We start from the raw sequence: 23,512 nt of genomic DNA, 5'->3' as shown, positions 1-23,512 counted from the left end.
AAGACCAACTGTTATTCAGGACCTTTGGCATGTGGTTCCTTAGGGTATTGTTGTATTTGTCTGTTAGGCAACACTAAAATAATTATTAGGTATACTGCTTTGCTACCTCATTACTGTGCTATTTTGACAACTGCTTTGCCGAACCAATGTACGTATATTTTTATATTTGCAGTAATAAATTATAATATATATATATATTTCCAAAATTTGGCATTCACCTCTTATATTGTCAGCAAACCTTCTTAAGTACCTTATTTTAGATTTATTAGTTTCTTCTAGCCTGCTCATATGCAGAGCGGGTCACAATAAAATATCCATAAAAGCATGCAACAAAAACACACACACAAAATCAGATAAAGCACAAATACAGCAACTAGAACAAAAAAAAGTCTTAAACAAAAGAAAGTCTCTGAGCTGTTTCCGGAATGCAGGACCACTGGTTTCACACTTAAGTCATAATGGCAAATTGTTCCACTCAATTGGACCTCAGATGGAAAATGTTCCCAGGTTTGTAATCTCCAAGCATACACATTGTAATGCAGGGATCACAAGCAACTGCTGATGTTCAGATCACAGTGATCGTGGCGGTGCATATCACTGCAATGCAGTTTTTAAATAAACAGTTGTATCCTGATACATAGCTTTATGAACCACGAGCAGCAATTTGTACAATATCCTCCATTGCATCGGCAGCCACTTCAAGCACAGGGAGATATGCTCAAAATGGGAAAGTCCCATAACAGTCGTACTGCTGAGGTCATTACCATTTGAAATGCTTGAACAGAATACTTTGGCAGCCAAAGATATCAAATGTTACAATAACTACTAAATATCAGACTGTATGACCATTTTAAAGTCACTTCTAGACAGAATAGACTTGAAACGAGACAGCATTCTCAGTTGTGTTTTGGGACCACATAAAGGCACAAATCATCATCTAGATAAATAACCAATAATTACAGTAATTATCTGACCCAAATGCGCCTACAGAGGCAATAGAAGTGGGGCAGGGGCAAGGGCAACAAATGGCAGTTGCCATCACAAACCGTAAACTCTACATGGGCTTCCAGTCTAACAGGAAGCCTACACATGAGAAGGGGGCATAGCCTGTGAACATTCTCTGACTTATAGGCCCCCATTCTGACTGCCACTACTAGGCATAGGTCACAGTGAAGGCCCAGAGGGAGGAAGAGCAGGCCTGTTTCTGTGACCTCATCCACTGGTCTAAGCTATGCTATCAGAAAGTCATGCCCAGATAGCAGGGGGTTGTTAAAATGTAGACTAATCCCCATGTCGCAACACTGTTAAACTTTTCAATGGAGGTAGAGATCAGATGAGCAACAGAGGTCACAAGAACACCTGTTTTATTAGTTTACTAGTAAAAAAGCCCCGTTTCTGATGCAAATGAAACGGGGGCTAGCAAGGTTTTCTTCAGAGTGTGCATGTGGGAGTGTGTGTCCCTGCCCTCTGCCCTCTCTCCCTCCCCCTCCCCCCTTGGAGTCCAGTCATTCAGTGTTAAGTTTCCTGCTGTTCTGTGTTACAGAGAGAGTGAGGGCATCTCTCTCCCCTCCCCCTCTGAGTCCTTCACTGTTACAGAGAGAGGGATTTCGTGCTGTGCTGTTTTCCTTCACTCATGGGGAAACCGGATATCTCTGGCGCTTCACACTTCCGGCTGGAGGCTTCATAGAACGTTGGTCTTGCCTTTTATATATATAGATCAGAAGGCAGCACATGATATGGCTTTTAAAATATATGTACACATTTCTTCAGTTTTCACACCAGCTTTTTTCCAATCACCTCTTTGCTATGTTTATGCAGTTGCAGAGTATCTAGAACTCATATTCATGAGTAATGAACTTAGCCCTAGTCCAAAGGCTTTTGGCATGAGGTGGAAAATTAGAATACAATCATTACTGGATTTCAGTTTGCAGTTAAATATGAACTCAGAATGTTGGGGTTTTGGGGAGGGTTGTTGGTCCTGCCTGGGATCAAGAAACTTATAAGTCATCTCATTCATGCTGCTACATTTAGAATACATTTTAGAAATTACTCATTAAGTATGCGACATAAATGTTACATATTGCTTTAACTGACAAGCTTATATTCAAATTAAGAAGCAACTAGAGGAAGTACAATTGCATCTTTGGAGGGGGGAAGGTGGATTTCATTAATGACACTCAATGGTGGCTTCAATCGGACAAGCCCCACAGGTATCTGACAACTAAAAGCTACACAAAAATGGGCAACCCCAATTACCCAATTACACTGGGTTGAATCCCAAGATAGTTCTGAGGCTAGATTCTGACATATGTAGAAGGTGTTTAAACCATTTTATGTGGGACAGAATAAGGAATCTGGGGTCCTGACTTCTTAACATATGGCAACATCCTCCATTTGAAATCATAAAAACTCCTAGTGGATTTCTGTCTAAAAAACAGAACTTGATACCTCATCTGAAAAATCAAGTGAATAAATTTCATCATTTGCAATATTCAGGTCACACTGACTAGATACTGGGGTGGAACAACCACCTCTGCTTTTGCATAATTTAAAGCTATAGAAGATTTCAACCTCAATTATTTCAAACAGAATTAGAAACCAAATTTGTCTCAGACAAAAAGGAGTTCCGAGTTAGAGTAAAGCCTTGATTATCCAACCTAAACAGGACCGACCCATTGTTGGATAAATGAAAAGTCAGATAATACAGAAAACATTGGAACCCCTAAAACAATGCAGAAACAAAGGCAGTAAAAGCAGGGTCCTGGGTTTGGAAAATTGAAAGAGAAGTTAAACAATGCAGAAACAAAGGCAGTAAAAGCAGGGTCCCAGCTCACAATGGTGGTAAAAACAAGGTCCTGGGTTTGGAAAATGGTAAGAGAAGCTGCATGGTGTCACCGGGGGTCTGTCGGATATGCCGGATCAGCGAAGGTTGGAAAATCAAAATCGTAGTGCGTTATAATCTCTTGATCTCTCTTGAGTCTAACCAAGTTTTCACTACTTAGCATACTGGAGAACATGCTACCTTGCTCTCAAAGAATGGAGAAGGAACCTATATCTGATCTCCTCCTGGAGCAAAAAAGACTGTATGGTGTAATACCATAGCATTCAATTTATTACCCACCTTTCCATCATAGTGCCCAAGCAAGTTACAGCAGTCAAAACTGATAAGAAATAACAGAATTTCAAAACGTATATCAACACATTAAATAAGAGAATATAATCTATAAAAGAAATCTCGGTGAACCTGGAAGATGTACCGAGCCATATTACCATCCGGTCCAGGTGATTTTATTTATTAATTTGTAGCAGTTGTATCCCACATTTTCCCACCAATTTGCAGGTTCAATGTGGCTTACATTTGCCATAGTGGCGATTGCCATTTCCGGTTAACAAAATTACAAATGGTACTGCATTAAGGTGCATGCATACATGGTAAAGAAGAATACATTATGATATTGCATATAGGTTCGTATGTGATAGCTTGGACTATTTGACATAATGATTAAATGGTATTGCATTAAGGTACGTTCATACATTTTAAATAAGAATATGTTATGGTAGTAGGTTGGTTTGTAACATATGTTAGGTCATCAATTACAAAGAAATCATCTTCGACATGAGATTAAAGTGTTGGTACTTGTTCATTAATAGCAATGTGGTTAATCGGTCAAGTGATAAGAGTTCGGTACTGTCTAGATCATGATCAATCTTATTACTTGTAATTTGGCTCGGTACATCTTCCAAGTTCACTTTCTTTTATAGGTTATATTCTCTTATTATGACATTGCTGATCTGCTGCTAGTGATCTGTAGCCTGTCATTAAAGTCATCTGTAATACCTGAGGACTGGAGGGTGGTCAATGTGACGTCAACTTTTAAAAAGGGTTCCAGGGGTGATTCGAGTAATTACAGACTGTGATAAACACAGGACTGCCCTACCCTGAGGAGGCTGCCAGAGGGCGCTCTTCTACAGAAAGTCGGGAAAATGCCCACTCTGGTCACTAGAGGGAGCCAAGAGAGGTACGTCCCCGTAATGACCTGGAGGGACAGCTAGGGGGTGCTCAGGATACAGGACCTGTTTTTCCGGAAGGGGCCACTAGGGGAGTGGTCAGAGTTGGGGAGAGACAGGTGAAGAGAGTTATGGGCCTGGACCTTTCTGGAACCAGGGGGAGGGGCCTAAAGAGGTGGGGTGGATTATTGGCCACCCTATAAAGAGCGCCCTTCAAGATATGAGAAGAAGAGGAGATGGGGACCTGGAATGAATGAAGTCAGAATGAGAAAGTGAAGGAAGAGACCTGCTGGAGGAGAATTGGAAGCTGAGAGAGAAGGTTCCCTCAAAAACCCAGAAGGTACTTACCTGACTGTGCACATGTTATTAATGACACTGGGGATTATTTGAAATGGACTAACAGCTGTGGGGTGGAGGATAGGACTGTAGAGTTAGAGAGAGAAAAGAAAGTCCTATCCAGGGGAGGTGGCTGTTTACACTGAGACCCAGGTCTCCCAAGTAAGTGGGCTCAGTGGAGAAGAAACAAATTGAATAATAAGCTGGAAAGAAGGTGTTCCCTGTAAGACTGGAGCAGAGTGCAAATAAATTGAATTTGCATATGGCATGGAGTGAATTTTGCATATTGAAAGCTGAGAAACCCGGGGTTATATTCCCAAAGAAGGTGTCAAGGGGTACCGGTTACCAGAGGGTGTAACCAGGGAAGGATTCTCAGAGGCGGTGATAAATAGGGAACAGTCATCCTGAGTGAAAGAGGCGCCCCAAATATTGAGACAGGATGCTGTAGAGAAGAACTGTCTGAGTCATTCTCAAAAGCCAAGTGCTAGTGAGGCCGGGCGGAGAGCATGTGAGACTGGACAGGTGCCACAAGAGGGCGCTCAGCACACATGAGCACCCCTGGGGGTTTACAAAACCAGTAAGCCTGACTTCACTGCCAGTAAAATGGTGGAAACTATTATAAAGAGTAACATTACAGAATATGTAGACAAACATGGTTTAATGGGAGAGAATCAGCATGGATTCAGCCATGAGAGGTCTTGCCTCACCAATTTGCTTCATTTCTTTGAAGGTGTGAATAAACATGTGGATATAGGCAAGCTGGTTGATGTAGTATATCTAGATTTTCAGAAAGCTTTTGACAAAGTTCCTCATGAGAGACTCCTAAGAAAATGAAACAGTCATGGGATAGGAGGCGATGTTCTGTTGTGGATTAGGAATTGGTAATTGCATAGAAAACAGAGGGTAGGGTTAAATGGCCTTTTCTCTCAATGGTGGAGGGTGAATAGTGGAGTGACGCAGGGATCTGTACTGGAACCGGTGGTATTTAACATATTTATAAATGATCTGGAAATTGGGATGACGAGTGAGGTGATTAAATTTGCGGCTGAAATTACACTATTCAGTGTTGTCAAAACGCATGCGGATTGTGAAGAATTGCAAGAAGACCTTAGGAAACTGGAAGACTAGGCATACAAATGGCAGATTAAATTTAATGTAGACAAATGCAAAGTGATGCACATTGGGAAGAATAAGCTGAATCATAGATATCTAATGCTAGGGTCCACTTTAGGAGTCAGCATGCAAGAAAAAGACCTAGGTGTCATTGTAAACAATACACTAAACATTTCTGCCCAGTGTGCGGCAGCGGCCAAAAAAGCAAACAGGATGCTAGGAGAGGGATGCAAAATAAGACCAAAAATATTATAAATGCCTCTGTATCACTCCATGGTGTGACCTCACCTAAAGTATTGTGTTCAATTCTGGTCACCGTATTTAAAAAAAAGATATAGCAGAATTAGAAAAGGTTTAAAGAAGAGCGACCAAAATGATACATCCTAGAGTACTGATAGAACTAAAAAATAAGCTTGCGGAGCTACTGTTAAGTGATATGCAATTTATCCTTAAAATCGAGCGTGGTACTGGAAGATTGGAGAGTGGCCAATGCAAGGCCGATTTTCAAAAAAGGTTCCAGGGGAGATCCGGGAAATTACAGACCGGTGAGTCTGACGTCGGTGCCGGGGAAAAAGGTAGAGGCTATTATTAAAAACAAAATTACAGAGCACATCCAAGGACATGGATTACTGAGACCAAGTCAGTACGGCTTTTGTGTGGGGAAATCTTGCCTGACCAATTTACTTCAATTCTTTGAAGGAGTAAACAAACATGTGGACAAAGGGGAGCCGGTTGACATTGTATATCTGGATTTTCAAAAGGCGTTTGACAAGGTACCTCATGAAAGACTACAGAGGAAACTGGAGCGTCATGAGATAGGAGGAAATGTCCTATTGTGGATTAAAAACTGGTTGAAGGATAGGAAACAGAGAGTGGGCTTAAATGGGCAATATTCACAATGGAGAAGGGTAGTTAGTGGGGTTCCTCAGGGGTCTGTGCTAGGACCACTGCTTTTTAATATATTTATAAATGATTTAGAGATGGGAGTAACTAGCGAGGTAATTAAATTTGCTGATGACACAAAGTTATTCAAAGTCGTTAACTCGCGACAGGATTGTGAAAAATTACAGAAGGACCTTACGAGACTGGGAGACTGGGCAGCTAAATGGCAGATGACATTTAACGTGAGCAAGTGCAAGGTGATGCATGTGGGAAAAAAGAACCCGAATTACAGCTACGTCATGCAAGGCTCCATGTTAGGAGTTACGGACCAAGAAAGGGATCTGGGTGTCGTCGTCGATAATACACTGAAACCTTCTGCTCAGTGTGCTGCTGCGGCTAGGAAAGCGAATAGAATGTTGGGTATTATTAGGAAAGGTATGGAAAACAGGTGTGAGGATGTTATAATGCCGTTGTATCGCTCCATGGTGCAACCGCACCTTGAGTATTCTGGTCGCCGCATCTCAAGAAAGATATAGTAGAATTGGAAAAGGGTGCAGCGAAGGGCGACTAAAATGATAGCGGGGATGGGACGACTTTCCTATGAAGAAAGACTGAGGAGGCGAGGGCTTTTCAGCTTGGAGAAGAGACGGCTGAGGGGAGACATGATAGAGGTATATAAAATAATGAATGGAATGGAACAGGTGGATGTGAAGCGTCTGTTCACGCTTTCCAAAAATACTAGGACTAGGGGGCATGCGATGAAACTACAGTGTAGTAAATTTAAAACAAACCGGAGAAAATATTTCTTCACCCAACGCATAGTTGAACTCTGGAATTTGTTGCCGGAGAACGTGGTGAAGGCGGTTAGCTTAGCAGAGTTTAAAAAGGGGTTAGACAGTTTCCTAAAGGACAAGTCCATAAACCACTACTAAATGAACTTGGGAAAAATCCACAATTCCAGGAATAACATGTATAGAATGTTTGTACGTCTGGGAAGCTTGCCAGGTGCCCTTGGCCTGGATTGGCCGCTGTCGTGGACAGGATGCTGGGCTCGATGGACCCTTGGTCTTTCCCAGTGTGGCATTACTTATGTACTTATGATAAAGGGGATGGAACTGCTTCCGTATGAGGAAAGGCTAAAGAGGTTAGGGCTCTTCAGCTTGGAAAAGAGACGGCTGAGAGGGGGAAACGATAGAGGTCTTCAAAATCCTAAGTGGAGTAGAACGAGTGGAGGTGGATTTTATCTCATTGAAAAAGTACAAAGAACAGGAGACACTCAATGAAATTGCATGGAAACACTTTTAAAACAAATAGGAGGAAGGTAAAATTATGTATAATCATACCTGATAATTTTCTTTCCATTAATCATAGCTGATCAATCCATAGACTGGTGGGTTGTGTCCATCTACCAGCAGGTGGAGATAGAGAGCAAACTTTTGCCTCCCTATATGTGGTCATGTGCTGCCGGAAACTCCTCAGTATGTCGATATCAAAGCTCCATCCGCAGGACTCAGCACTTAGAGAATTACACCCACGAAGGGACACTCTGCCCAGCTCACCACCGCCGAAACGGGGGAGGGGAATTAACCCAGCTCATCCCCACACAAGTGGGGGAGGGGAATCCGTCCAGCTCATCCCCGCGGAGCGGGGGAGGGACACCACACCCGCCGATGCGGGGGGATCTGGCTTATCCTGCAACCGCAACCGCGGGAGGAGCTGACTGACCCTAACACCGCCGAAGCGGGAGGGGTACAAAGCTGCCCTACAGCCGCACGAAGCGGGAGGGAGTGCCGGCAGAATTTAAGTCTCAATCCAGCCCCGTAAAACGGAGGGGAGAGGAATGCAGCAGCTCACTGTAACACAAACTCGTCTTAACTCTTGAAGAATCCAAGTGAAAAAACTTGAACACGAAGTCTTTCTGAAGTAACTGAAGACTAAACTTGAACCTGAAATGCAACCAGAATAAAAACAGTACAGATATCTGGGAGGGGCTATGGATTGATCAGCTATGATTAATGGAAAGAAAATTATCAGGTATGATTATACATAATTTTACCTTCCATATCATCAAGCTGATCAATCCATAGACTGGTGGGATGTACCGAAGCAGTACTCACCCAGGGCGGGACCTAGAAATCCCTGACCGCAACACTGAAGCTCCAAACCGGGCCTCCGCCCGAGCAGCCACAGTCAAGCGGTAATGTCTGGAGAATGTATGGGCCGAAGCCCAAGTTGCCGCCTTGCATATCTCTTCCAAGGAGACGGAACCGGCCTCTGCCATCGAGGCCGCCTGAGCTCTTGTGGAGTGAGCCTTCAGCTGGATAGGCGGCATCTTCCCCGCGGCCACATAAGCCGCTGCAATGGCTTCCTTGACCCATCTTGCCACTGTAGGCTTAGCAGCCTGCAGACCCTTACGAGGACCTGCAAACAGGACAAACAGATGATCCGACTTCCGGAAATCATTGGTCACTTCCAAGTATCTGATGATGACTCGTCTCACATCCAGATATTTAAGAGCAGAGTACTCCTCTGGGTAGTCCTCCCTACGAAAGGAAGGGAGACAGAGCTGCTGATTCACATGGAAGCGAGAAACAATCTTGGGCAGAAAGGAAGGCACTGTGCGAATAGTCACTCCTGCCTCAGTGAACTGCAGAAAAGGCTCTCGACATGAGAGCGCCTGGAGCTCGGAAACTCTTCTGGCTGAAGTGATAGCCACCAAAAAGACTGCTTTCAACGTCAGGTCTTTCAGAGATGCCCTCGACAAGGGTTCAAACGGCGGCTTCTGCAATGCTCTTAGCACCAGGTTGAGATTCCACGCAGGCACCACTGAGTGCAGAGGAGGGCGCAGGTGATTAACTCCCTTGAGAAAGCGCACCACATCTGGCTGCGAAGCCAGGGAAGCACCCTTCAGGCGGCCCCTGAAGCAAGCCAGAGCCGCTACCTGGACTTTAAGGGAACTGAGCGACAGGCCTTTCTCCAGACCTTCTTGCAGGAACGCCAACACTGAAGAAATTGGAGCCGTGAAGGGAGAAAGAGAGCCTGCTTCACACCACGCTGCAAAGATACGCCAAACCCTGGCGTAAGCAGTAGAAGTAGAGCGCTTCCTCGCTCTTAGCATAGTGGCGATAACCTTGTCTGAGAAGCCCTTCTTCCTCAGACGCTGCCGCTCAATAGCCAGGCCGTAAGACCAAAGGGGGAGGGATCCTCCATCACCACGGGACCCTGATGTAACAGGCCCTGCTCCACTGTCAGCCGCAGAGGATCGTCGACTGAGAGCCTGATCAAGTCCGCATACCAGGGACGTCTGGGCCAATCCGGACCCACCAGGATTACTCTGCCGGGATGCCTTGCCACCCGGTCTAGCACCCTGCCCAACATGGGCCAGGGCGGGAACACATAGAGGAGCTCTTGTGTCGGCCACTGTTGGAGGAGAGCATCTACTCCCAGGGATCGAGGGTCCCGTCCTCTGCTGAAAAAGCGCGGCACTTGGCAATTGGCCGATGACGCCATCAGATCTAGGCTCGGCTGGCCCCAGCGCTTCGTGATGTCCAAGAACGCCTGAGCAGATAGCTGCCACTCTCCGGGCTCCAAGGTATGGCGACTGAGAAAGTCCGCCTTGACATTCATGACTCCGGCAATGTGGGCCGCTGAAAGCTGCTCCAGGTTCGCTTCCGCCCACTGGCAAAGATTCATAGCCTCCTTGGCTAGAGGGGCGCTCTTGGTACCTCCCTGGCGGTTGACATAGGCCACAGCCGTGGCATTGTCCGACAGGGCCCGTACAGGCTTCAACACCAGTACCGGGATGAACTCCAAAAGCGCCAACCGAATGGCTCTGAGTTCCAGGAGGTTGATAGACCACTTTGCTTCTGCAGGAGACCAGAGCCCCTGCGCTGTCCTTCCCAAGCAGTGGGCTCCCCAGCCCGACAACGAGGCGTCCGTCGTGACGACAATCCACTCTGGGGTCACCAGAGGCATTCCCGCAGACAACTTGTCTGTCTGCATCCACCAGCTCAGCGCCTTGCGCACTGCTGGATCCAAGGGAAGGCGCACAGCATAATCCTCCGACATCGGAGTCCAGCGCTGCAGCAGGGAGTGTTGTAGTGGTCTCATATGAGCCCTGGCCCAGGGCACTACTTCCATCGTGGCCGTCATAGAGCCCAACAGCTGCACATAGTCCCAAGCCCGAAGAGGAGAGGCTACTAGGAACTGGTCCACCTGAGCCTGAAGTTTGACAATCCGATTGTCTGGCAGGAACACTCTGCCCACTTGGGTGTCGAATCGAACTCCCAGATACTCCAGGGACTGAGTCGGGCGCAGCTGGCTCTTCTCCCAGTTGATGATCCATCCCAGGGAGCTCAAAAGAGCAACTACCCGGTCCACAGCTTTGCCGCACTCTGCATAAGAGGGGGCTCGGATCAACCAGTCGTCCAGATAAGGATGGACTTGTACTCCTTCCTTTCGCAGGAAGGCCGCTATGACCACCATTACTTTGGAAAAGGTCCGCGGAGCAGTAGCCAACCCGAACGGGAGGGCTCTGAACTGGAAGTGTCGGCCCAGGACTGCAAAACGCAGAAAGCGTTGATGAGGAGGCCAGATGGGAATATGCAGGTACGCTTCCTTGATGTCCAAGGATGCCAGGTACTCCCCTGCCTTCACTGCCGCTATAACAGAGCGGAGAGTCTCCATGCGAAAGTGCCGCACTTTCAAGGCCCGATTGACCCCTTTGAGGTCGAGGATAGGCCGGACAGAACCTCCTTTCTTTGGTACCACAAAGTAAATGGAGTAACGCCCCTTGCCAAGCTGACTTTCTGGCACCGGAACGACCGCACCCAGGCGGATCAGATTGTCCAAAGTCTGCTGCACTGCCACAGCTTTGACCGGAGACTTGCAGGGAGAGAGTACAAACCCGTCTCTTAAGGGTCGGCAGAACTCTAGCTTGTAGCCGTCTCTGATGACTTCCAGCACCCAAGCGTCTGAAGTTATTGTGGTCCACTCGCCCAGAAACGAGGACAGCCGTCCTCCAATCTGCACTGGGGCGTGGACCAAGACCCCGTCATTGGGTACGAGACCCTGGGGGAGGACCGGAGGGAGCACCTCCGGGACGGCGGTCTCTGCGAAAGGAATGCTGCTTGGGGGAGAAATTCCTCTTAAAGGAAGAGGGGGCAGAAGAACCCGACCTGCCCGGGCGGTACCGACGGGCTTCCTGAAAACGTCCTCTGGAGGTACCGGGACGAGCACTAGCCCGAGCCCTGACCTCTGGTAACTTCTTGCCCTTAGACGTGCCGAGATCGGTCACGATTCTGTCCAGCTCGACCCCAAAGAGCAGCTTGCCTTTAAAAGGCAATCTAGCCAGGCGGGATTTAGAGGCGTGGTCAGCAGACCAATGTTTCAGCCAAAGCCACCGCCGCGCAGAGACTGTCTGAGCCATGCCTTTAGCTGAGGCTCTCAAGACATCATACAGCAAGTCTGCCAAATAGGCTAAGCCCGATTCCAGGGCTGGCCAATCAGCCCTCAAGGAATGATCCGAGGGGGAAGCCCGCTGCACCATAGTCAGGCACGCCCTGGCCACATAGGAGCCGCAAACTGAGGCCTGCAAACTTAAAGCAGCCGCCTCAAAGGACGACCTTAAGGCCGCCTCCAATCTTCTGTCTTGGGCGTCCTTTAGGGCCGTGCCACCTTCCACCGGCAATGCCGTTTTCTTAGTCACCGCAGTGATTAAAGAATCCACGGTAGGCCACAGATAGGCCTCACGTTCACTCACAGCCAAAGGATAGAGGCGGGACATAGCCCTAGCCACTTTAAGGCTCGCTTCTGGGACATCCCATTGAGCCGAAATTAAGGTGTGCATGGCATCATGCACGTGGAAGGTTCTAGGCGGGCGCTTCGTCCCCAGCATAATGGCAGAGCCAACAGGGGCTGAGGGAGAGACGTCCTCCGGAGAGGATATCTTCAAAGTGTCCAGGGCCTGTAACAACAGGTTGGGCAAATCCTCTGGGCGAAAAAGCCGCGCTGCAGAGGGGTCATCCGCTCCATCCGAGCGGGGATCCGTCTCCTCCAAGGAATCCGCAAAGGACCGTTGGGAGACCTCAGACACGCTGCCCTCATCTACATCGGAGGAGACTAATTCCTCCAAGGCCTGGGAATCAACCCGAGGGCGTTTACCTCTGGGAACCTCAACCTCTTTACCAGACGAGGGAGCGGGGGCAGCGTTGTGCATGAGGAAGGCCTGATGCAGCAGCAAAACAAACTCGGGGGAGAAACCCCCCAGACTGTGCACTCCCGCAGCCTGGGCAACAGCCCTAGGCGCGCTCTCAACCGGCGCTCGCAACAGCGGGGGAGAGACATGCTGCGCATCCAAAATGGCGTCCGGCGCGAAACTCCGCGAAGGAGCCGCGCGGGAAGAACGGCTCTTAACTTTAGCCGCTTCTGTGCCGTCGCCCAAATTAAGGGCGTTCATGGCATTAATGTCTCCAACCTCAAGGGCGGCCCAAGAAGAAGCCGTCCGAGCCGCGTGGCCGGCCAAGATGGCGGAGGCGAGGAGCGGGGGATGGGCGTTTATGGCGGGAAAAACCGCCACGCCGGAGGAAGGACCGGGACATTCATCGGTCACGAAACTGTCACCCAACAAGGGCGAATCAGGCTTTAAGACCCCCGCATCCCCTCTAGAAGCGCTCAAGCGACCCGGGGAGCGACCCTTTGCGCCCTCGCCCTCCGACGCCATGTGCCACGAGGAGAAGAATCGGGGAACCCCCGCCCGCTATAAAAAGGTAAAAATTACCTGCTGTCCTCTCCGAGTTGTAACGACCTGGTGTCCCAGTGAGTAGCTGCAATAGACGCTTAAATAAACGTCGAAATAAACGCCTTTAAAGACGTTTAAAATTTTTTTTTTTTTTTTTTTTTTTAACGGAGCCAGCGGGGGGGGGAGAAAAGGAGGGACCTGGCACCACCAGGTTTGCACTTGCTCAAAAGAGCCCTCAACCCCAGGCACTCAACAAAACCTAAAAATTAGGCTTGGAGGCCTAGCCAGAGCTGCTGCTGTGTGTGACCACCACCTGCTGAGATAGAGAACATACTGGGGAGTTTCCGGCAGCACATGACCACATATAGGGAGGCAAAAGTTTGCTCTCTATCTCCACCTGCTGGTAGATGGACACAACCCACCAGTCTATGGATTGATCAGCTTGATGATATGGAAATATTTTTTCACTCAAAGAATAGTTAAGCTCTGGAACTCGTTGCCAGAGGATGTGGTAATGGCAGTCAGTGTATCTGGGTTTAAAAAGGTTTGGACAAGTTCCTGGAGGAAAAGTCCACAGCCTGTTATTGAAATGGATGTGAGGGAAGTCACTGCTTGCCCTGGGATCGTTAGCGTAGAATGGTGTTATTAATTATGTTTCTGCCAGGTACTTGTGACCTGGATGGATGACGGACCATTAGTCTGACCCAGTATGGCTGTGCTTTTGTTCTTATGAGAATCAACAAATAAAAATAATTACAATCCAATAACCTAGATCAAATTACATATAAATGACCATCCAGTTTAACAAGGTGAAATTTGTGCTACCTGCTAATTGACTTTGCTTGAATCTAGCAAGGCCAGATTGTGAGTTTGTCTCTTCATTCAGCACATGGAGATTGAAAAAGCAAAACTTACAGGGCACTGGAACTCTACAAGGAGGCTGGTGCAGCTGGATTACTTACAGTATACTCTTCTCAAAGCTAAATATATTGAATACGAATAATGTGCTATGGGTACACAACAATGAGTTTGTTTCAAACAAAAATGTACCACTATTTTCAGTCGAATACTGACTTTGGACTAGTTTTGTTGCAAAACCAAATTTTGGTCATCCTCTAAGGTAAACATCCATCAGCTCCAGCAAGGTGAGAAACACCCCTTTCCATACCACCAAGGCACCCTTGTCCATGTTGTTGACCCCACTGAGGTCCAAAATGGGCCGAAAGTAACTGTCCTTTTTTTAGAACCACAAAGTATGTCAAGTAACACCCTGAACCCTGTTGCTCCAGCAGAACTATTTTTATTTACTTATTGATTTGAATTTTGCTCACACTTTTTTCAGTAGTAGCTCAAGGTGAGCTACATTCAGGTACACTGTCCTCTTTTGGGTTCCAGGGCTCTGTCCTCTCCTGGTTCTCCTCTTATCTCTCCCATCGTACCTTCAGAGTACACTCTCATGGTTCTTCCTCCACCCCTATCCCGCTCTCTGTTGGAGTCCCTCAGGGTTCTGTCCTTGGACCCCTTCTTTTCTCTATCTACACCTCTTCCCTGGGCTCCCTGATCTCGTCTCATGGCTTCCAGTATCATCTCTATGCTGACGACACCCAGCTTTATCTCTCCACACCTGACATCACTGCAGAAACCCAGGCCAAAGTATCGGCCTGCTTATCCGACATTGCTGCCTGGATGTCCAACCGCCACCTGAAACTGAACATGGCCAAGACCGAACTTCTTGTCTTCCCACCCAAACCCACTTCCCCTCTACCTCCACTCTCTATTTCGGTTGATAACACCCTCATCATCCCCGTCTCATCTGCCCGCAACCTCGGTGTCATCTTCGACTCCTCCCTCTCCTTCTCTGCGCATATCCAGCAGATAGCCAAGACCTGTCACTTCTTCCTCTATAACATTAGCAAAATCCGCCCTTTCCTCTCTGAGCACACCACCCGAACTCTCATCTACTCTCTCATTACCTCTCGCCTTGACTACTGCAACCTACTCCTCACTGGTCTCCCACTTAGACACCTATCCCCCCTTCAGTCCGTTCAGAACTCTGCTGCACGTCTTATCTTCCGCCTGAACCGATACACTCATACCACCCCCATCCTCAAGTCACTTCATTGGCTTCCGATCAGGTACCGCATTCAATTCAAGCTTCTGCTACTAACCTACAAATGTACTCGATCTGCAGCCCCTCCTTACCTCTCAACCCTCATCTCCCCTTACGTTCCTACCCGTAACCTCCGCTCTCAAGACAAATCCCTCCTTTCAGTACCCTTCTCCACCACCGCTAACTCCAGGCTCCGCCCTTTCTGCCTCGCCTCACCCCACGCATGGAACAAACTCCCCGAGCCCTCCCTGCCCATCTTCAAATCTCTGCTTGAAACCCACCTCTTCAACGTCGCCTTCGGCACCTAACCTCTTCACCTCTACCCAGGAAATCTAGTCTGCTCAACTTGACATTTCGTTCTTTAGATTGTAAGCTCCTTTGAGCAGGGACCGTCCTTCTTTGTTTATTTTGTACAGCGCTGCGTAACCCTAGTATCGCTCTAGAAATGTGTAGTAGTAGTAGTATTTCCCTGTCCCTGGAGGGCTCACAATCTAATTTTGTACCTGAGGTAATGGAGGTTTTGCGACTTGCTCAAGATCACAAGGAGCAGCAGCAGGATTTGAACCAGCCACCTCTGGATGTCAAGACCTGTGCTCTAACCACTAGGTCACTCCGCCACTCACAATAGCCTCCAAACACAAGGCACTTCAAGGGCTCCTGCACCACCTGCTGCTCAACACTTCCCTTGCAAGAGGACTCGATAAAGATGTCAGCAACAGGAGCCACAGCAGACCACATCCAGGACCCACTGGCCCCTGTTGATCTGGACCTAATCCTGGTAGAAGCAGGAGAAAACCTCCCATTGGTACCACTGTAGAATAGGTGGAGTGGGCACCCGATCATCATTGGGAGGTTTAGTACCTGTGTCCCTGAGGCTTTCTGAAGGAGTGAAAAGGACTTGGACTTGCTGCTATCACAGCCTATACTTCCGAGAGTCCCCGAGACAAGTCTTGCCTCCAGACCCCAAGAGGAGAGTGACATCCTCAGGCTAAAGACTAAATCTACCAACTAATGATAAAGCCAGAGAGGCCTGCATGCTGTGACCAGGATGACCCCCCCCCCAAAGCTGGACTACAAATGATGTCATATTACACATTCACCAGATGGAGATAACTCAAAACCATAAATGTGGGCTGTTATATTTTCACTGATATTCAGCTGTCTCTAAATAGAGATGAAAATCATGTGATGGTGATAAATCACCTAAATGTGTGCTTGGAAGAGGTAGCAACCTGGCTTGGAACTAGTATGAGTTTCTAGATGAAATAGTACACTTATGGTTTCTCCCTCTATTGAGGAAATAATCTCAATACCAAAGAAAGTGGTTCCAATCCTTCCAGTATTATTGGACATTGGACTTAAAATGAAGCCTCAGATTTCATCTCTGGTGAGGTCAACATTTGGAGGCCTGCATAAATTGAAGTAAATTAAGACCTTTTTTTTTTTTTTTTTTTTAAATCAAAGCACAGTGGTCTATGCATAAGCTACTAGCAGACTGGATTACTGCAACTGAATTCATTGGGCCACAACAATTACAACTCCTCCAGAACACAGTTGCTAGTGGGAACAACTTGCTAGGGATTACTTCACACCTATTATGGAGGAGATGCACTGACTACTTATCAAATGGAGAATCAATTTCAAATTAATATCAGTTGTATGGAGATACCTCCTGCAAACAGGCCCAACATTACATTTGTGAAATTTTAGCTACAAAGAGCACTTCCCAAGCAAAACTCTCCAACAGCGTTTGACAAGTTCTCTGAAACTCAGTTCCTTTGGAGACTTATTCACAGAGAAAAGTAAAGACCTGGCTTTTCAGCAAGACATTCCTGGAATTTCCCGTTTAGGAGGGTAGGGTGCCGACAGATAGAGGGTTGATGAGAGTGTAAAAGACAAAGGATTGGGGAATATGCTAGCGTTTCATGTGTACATTTTATAAAATAAGCAGATATGAAAACAAATAAGTTAGGAAATTCATGCATACTAAATTGAAGCTGTAAATAGAGAGGTACTTCCTGTGGGATAATTTTCCAAAGGTATTACATACTTTTCCTTTGAAAACAAGTTAACTTATCGCATATATTTGATGCAAAAGTTAGGCAAGTTGCTAAAAAATTACCCATATAGAACACTTTCTCTATAGTTTGTTTTTGCTCTGCAAAGTCAGGTAAAATATTCTTTTATACTTTGTTACAAAGATAAAAATTATGAAAGATAATCATTATTATTCCCTTAATTTTTTTTTTTTTTTGTTACATTTGTACCCCGCGCTTTCCCACTCATAGCAGGTTCAATGCGGCTTACATATTATGTACAGGTACTTATTTGTACCTGGGACAATGGAGGGTTAAGTGACTTGGCCAGAGTCACAAGGAGCTGCCTGTGCCTGCAGTGGGAATTGAACCCAGTTCCCCTGGACCAAAGTCCACCACGCTAACCACTAGGCCACTCCTCCACAGCCCTAAAAAATTTATTACAGTTTGCCTTTAAAGTGCCAGGGTTGCTGATGGGCAATTGACTATTATTAACTTTAGTTATCACTGTGTGTTGTTTTTTTTTCTTTTCTCCTTTTCCCTTGTGTGTGTATTTAACCTCAGGATGACTGTGTGATCTCTATTTCCTTTCTTTCCTATCAAATAATGGAGTTCCTTTCCTCTGTATTTTATTTGCCTGTACACAACTATGTCCTCATAAAAGGGTGGTATATCAAATAAATAAAAACATAAACCTTTTAAATTTCTTACGGAATGCACAATTGCTCTAGACAAAATGCTGAATTTTTCAAGTCTGAGCAACACCCCACTCGTATGTTTCAATCTCTCACCTGAGGCACGTTTCCGGGGTGCTCGTCTCTTTGACCTGGTGGGGATTATTCCATGCATCTTAATCAGGTGGCGGCTAAGGTGATGTTTGCGGCGGAAGGTGTAACCACAGGTGGAGCATTCGAACTTTCCCCTGGTTGTATGAGCCTGAACATGAGCCTTCAACATCATCTCTGTCTATAGGAGCATAAGATGTACCATAAGTCAGAGTTCTGCAAAAACCTTTTGTTTGCTTCCTATGGCATATTCTAGATGTAATATTTCAAATGAAATAAAATGAATGAACACAGACAGGATAGAAAACATTTGTCTGGTGTGTTTTTTTTCTGTTTATCTGATGCATCTCCTCTGCCTTTTCATTTTCTTTTCTTATAAAACTATTTTGTCTTTCATCTATTTTTTTATCCTTCCTCCCTCTTTCCCAAACCCTCTTCTGTGTTCAAGACTGAACGGGACAAGCAGAGAAAATATCTAAGGGAGAGGAGGAAAGGATTGTAGAGCTTAGTAGTTGGAACAGATGGGAAGACTGGATGAACCATATGGTCTTTACCTGCCATCATTTTATCTCTTTTGGTTTTTTATCTCCTCCTTCAATAATTCCTTTCATATCCTCTACAGCAGTGCTTCCAACTCGGTCCTTAGGACATACCTGCCAGTCAGGTTTTCAGGGTATCTACAATTCATATGCACGAGATTGAAATGCTACCAAGAAGGCATTGTGGACATCCTGAAAACCCGATTGGCTGGGTGTGCCCTGAGGGTTGGGTTGAGAAGCACTGCTCTAAAGCTTCCTTTTCCCTTATGCTTATCTCTCCCCTCTGCAGCCTTCTCTCATCCCTGTGGAACTTCCTCTTTCAGTCTCCTCCTTTCTGCTCCCCCCCCCCCATCTCATCTTTTCACTAGCCTTTTCACCTTGAAGACCTACTGCTCCAGCTGACAGATGAGCGCATAGTCTTGCTCCTTCCTGATAATTACTAAGCAACAGGATATGATTTCTACATACTATGGCAACCCGGCCCCAAGGATTCGTACACTCGTATGCAAATTAACATCTCTGGGAACCATTGCTCATTATGGGCTATTTCAACTGAAAATGCAACCCCAAAGTAGTGTACTGCTGGGTCCAAAAAAATCCCAACAAGCTACTTACTGGTAACAGATGCTTTCTGTGGCCAGCAGGATACAAGTCCTCAGTGGCATCACTGATGGAAGCCTGCATTGTCAAGCTTCTCCAGCTTGGTACATACACGAAGCTTTTCTGTTGCTTCAGCATGCATGTGCATCACTTCCCGCCTGCCAATGTCACACAGGAACACCTCAGTCTAATCAGCTAGAGTAGAATACGACTCCTTCAGGAGGCAAGTGGGTGGGTATATAAGGACTTGGACTCTGCTTTCCAATGAGAACACCTACTACAGATAATTGGGTTTTCTCTGAGGATAAGCAAGATAACAAGACCTCACAGTATTGGATTCCCTACCTACAGGCTACCTTCAAAAGAAAAAAAGGAGAATGAATAACAAGGTGCTACAACTGGAGGATGCCAAAATATCTTTTAGGTGGGAAACAGTCTTTTTTTGGCGGGGGGGGGGGGGGGGAAGAAGAAGAGAGGAGAGAAGGGAGAAAGAGGAAGGCAGTCTGGAACAGAAAAGAAATCAGCCTAGTAGTGATAAGAGTTGGATTCTAATCTGGAAGACTGACTACCCAAACCTATTATCACGTCAAGTCCTTTTGCAAACAGAAGTAACCACATTGCAACCTTTTATACTTATCCCATGGAGGCTGATTTCAAGTGGACTACTGACAATTATGATCCGTGATATGTCCCTCAAGAGTCAAGCCTGCCTGGGCATGACTGAAAGAAATACAGTACACCAGCCAATTAGCATTTGCTGAAGGCAGCCCTTACCCTCTTTGGATCAAAAGAAACAAAAAGTTGGGTGGACTTTCTAAGGGCACTAGCCTGCGCCAATAGAAAGCCAAGGCTCTCTTGCAATCTAATGTGTGCAGTGCGCTTTCACATTTGTGGGCATGAGCCCTGGGAAAAAATCTTGGCAGGACAACAGACTGATTAAGGTGGAAATGCAACACCATCCTAGGAAGGAACTTAGGATGAGTGCACAGAATCACCCTGTTAAAAAAATTCATTGTTCGGTGGATCAGTTACTAGAGCCTGGAGCCTATGTACTCTGCATGCTGAGGTTATGCCACCAAAAACAGATCTTCCAGGCCACTGTCATCAAGTGGCTCAAAAGGAGCTTTCATCAGCTAGGTTAATACTACATTGAAATCCCATGACATTGCAGGAAGCATCAACAGAAGCAAAACCCATGTAAATCGAACTAAAGGCTGTATAGAAATGGGTTTTCTTTTAACATGTTGGTGGTAAGTGCTAATCAGGGGCGTAGCCAGACAACAGATTTTGGGTGGGCCTAGGCAAGACGTGAGTGGGCACCAAGTGTTCTCTCCCCCCCCCCCCCCCCCCCACCAAAAATATATCTCAGCTGGCAGGAGAATGCTTCTTTCCACCTTGGCAGTCTGCAGCAGGCATGTGCTGAAAACTGAGCATGCGCAGGTACTGGTTTCATGGAGAGTAGCGCTTTCGTTACCATCACTACTACTACTACTACTTAACATTTCTAGAGCGCTACTAGGGTTACGCAGCGCTGTACAATTTAACAAAGAGAGACAGTCCCTGCTCAAAGAGCTTACAATCTAATAGACAAGTGAACGGTCGGTCCGATAGGGGCAGTCAAATTGGGGCAGTCTGGATTCACTGAACGGTAAGGGTTAGGTGCCGAACGCAGCATTGAAGAGGTGGGCTTTAAGCAAAGACTTGAAGATGGGCAGGGAGGGGGCTTGGCGTAAGGGTTCAGGAAGGTTGTTCCAAGCATAGGGTGAGGCGAGGCAGAATGAGCGGAGCCTGGAGTTGGCGGGTGGTGGAGAAGGGTACTGAGAGGAGGGATTTATCCTGTGAACGGAGGTTACGGGCGGGAACGTAAGGGGAGATGAGGGTAGAGAGGTAGTGAGGGGCAGCAGACTGAGTGCATTTGTAGGTAAGAAGGAGAAGCTTGAATTGAATGCGGTATCTGATCGGAAGCCAGTGAAGTGACCTGAGGAGAGGGGTGATATGAGTATATCGGTTCTGGCGGAATATGAGACGTGCAGCAGAGTTTTGAACAGACTGAAGGGGGGATAGATGGCTAAGTGGGAGGCCGGTGAGGAGTAAGTTGCAGTAGTCCAGGCGAGAGGTAATGAGAGCGTGGACGAGAGTTCGGGTGGTGTGTTCAGAGAGGAGAGGGCGAATTTTGCTGATGTTAAAGAGGAAGAAGCGACAGGTCTTGGCTATCTGCTGGATATGCGCAGAGAAGGAAAGAGAGGAGTCAAAGATGACTCCGAGGTTGCGGGCAGATGAGACGGGGAGGATGAGGGTGTTATCAACTGAGATAACAGGGGGAAGTCTTCTGCTGGCAGAGCTTTGAATCCCCACCAGCTACCGCTAAACGTGTGCTAGTGTTGGGTGGGCCTGAGATCTAAGTGGGTGGGCCCCGGCCCACCCGTGGCTATGCCACCGGTGCTAATTACACCAAAAGCTTGGCTTTCACTCCCAGTCCTTGAGGGTAGCAATAGGGCCAAGTTTTTAGGATAACCCTAATGATTATACATAAGAGACAAAATGGCTTTTTGTAAAAAAGCATGCTTAAGCAGGCCTTTAATGAGTAACACTGACACAGGGTGGAATGGTGGCGCTAATGTTTTGATTTTATGCTTGTTTTAAGAGTTGTAATGTTATAATGTATGTTTTATTTTTGGTTTTTTTTTTTGTAAACCACTTGCACATTTAAAACCGTATATAAGAAAGTGGGTGATTTTATATTTATTATTGAATTACTACTACTACTACTTAACATTTCTAGAGCGCTACTTGGGATACGCAGCGCTGTACAAATTAACAAGGAAGGACAGTCCCTGCTCAAAGGAGCTTACAATCTAAAGGACGAAATGTCAAGTTGCGGCAGTCTAGATTTCCTGAGTAGAGGTGTAGTGGTTAGGTACCGAAGGCGACATTGAAGAGGTGGGCTTTGAGCAATGATTTGAAGATGGGCAGGGAGGGGGCCTGGCGTATGGACTCAGGGAGTTTGTTCCACGCATGGAGTGAGGAGAAAGGGCGGAGCCTGGAGTTGGCAGTGGTGGAGAAGGGTACTGAAAGGAGGGATTTGTCTTGAGATCGGAGGTTACGGGTAGGAACGTAAGGGGAGATGAGGATTGAGAGGTAAGGAGGGGCTGCAGATCGAGTGCATTTGTAGGTTAGTAGCAGAAGCTTGAACTGTATGCGGTACCTAATTGGAAGCCAGTGAAGTGACTTGAGAAGAGGGGTGATATTACTACTACTACTATTTAGCATTTCTATATCGGTCCAGGCGGAAGATAAGACTTGCAGCAGAGTTCTGAACGGACTGAAGGGGGCATAGATGGCTAAGTGGGAAACCAGTAAGGAGTAGGTTGCAGTAGTCAAGGCGAGAGGTAATGAGAGAGTGGATGAGAGTTCGGGTGGTGTGCTCAGAGAGGAAAGGGCAAATTTTGCTAATGTTATAGAGGAAGAAGCGACAGGTCTTGGCTATCTGCTGGATATGCGCAGAGAAGGAGTGGGAGGAGTCGAAGATGACACCGAGGTTGCGGGCAGATGAGACGAGGACGATGAGGGTGTTATCAACTGAGATAGAGAGTGGGGGGAGAGGAAAAGTGGGTTTGGGTGAGAAGACAAGAAGTTCGGTCTTGGCCATGTTCAGTTTCAGGTGGCGGTTGGACATCCAGGCAGCAATGTCGGATAAGCAGGCCTGTTATCTATTAAGTCTGTGAATAAAACTAATAAAAATGTTTCAAAGTTATAAACTCACTGCGCTGCAAACCGGCCGATTGATGCAGCACCAAAAAATTTGGAAATTTTATGAACAATGGCAATCCTCACAGCACATCCCTGGACAGTAGCGAATATAACGCAACGTTGGAATAGATAGAAGTAAGAGAACGCTGAAGTAGAGAGGGAGAGAAGGGAGGGGGAGAGGGGAGGTTAAAAGAATAAGTTCGAACGTGACGAGAGGGAAACTGTCATGGAAATTTTTGGTTAGCGATCTTGTTGTATTAAAAACGTTTTCCTTACTGCCTTATTTGTACACAAAAATAATAAAATAAATGGTTAAAAAAAATGTTTCAAAGTTAAACGGTACATGGTAAATCAAATTTGCATGCAAAGCTCTCTCATGCATATTCATGACGGTTATCCTAAAAACCTGACCTGCTGGCAGCCCTTAAAGTCTAAGAGTAAAGACCAAGGCACAAAGGTGTACCCTAATGAAGCTCAGATGTAGAAAGTACTCAAGCAGTTTTTATGTGAAACAGGAAAAAGGGTCTAGGGCCTTTCCATCACACCAGAAGGTATACCTCCGTCACTTAAATCTGTTAAGACTTTATTGGGGAAATCTCTTCTGGAAGCCTGTA

General features: G+C 46.5%; 1 protein-coding gene across 1 annotated transcript in view; it reads right to left on the bottom strand.

Moving 5' to 3' along the window:
- Positions 1–23,512, bottom strand: part of LOC115470444 (zinc finger protein 585A-like) — a 168,677-nt gene that overhangs the window by 67,409 nt on the left and 77,756 nt on the right. Inside the window, exon 4 of the mRNA XM_030203631.1 lies at positions 18,016–18,190. Coding sequence (XP_030059491.1) covers positions 18,016–18,190 — 175 coding nt within the window. The remainder of the gene's footprint in view (positions 1–18,015; positions 18,191–23,512) is intronic.

The sequence above is a fragment of the Microcaecilia unicolor genome, chromosome 5 (assembly GCF_901765095.1).
Source record: "Microcaecilia unicolor chromosome 5, aMicUni1.1, whole genome shotgun sequence".
Taxonomy (NCBI): domain Eukaryota; kingdom Metazoa; phylum Chordata; class Amphibia; order Gymnophiona; family Siphonopidae; genus Microcaecilia; species Microcaecilia unicolor.
This window is presented reverse-complemented; position numbering and strand designations above follow the sequence as displayed.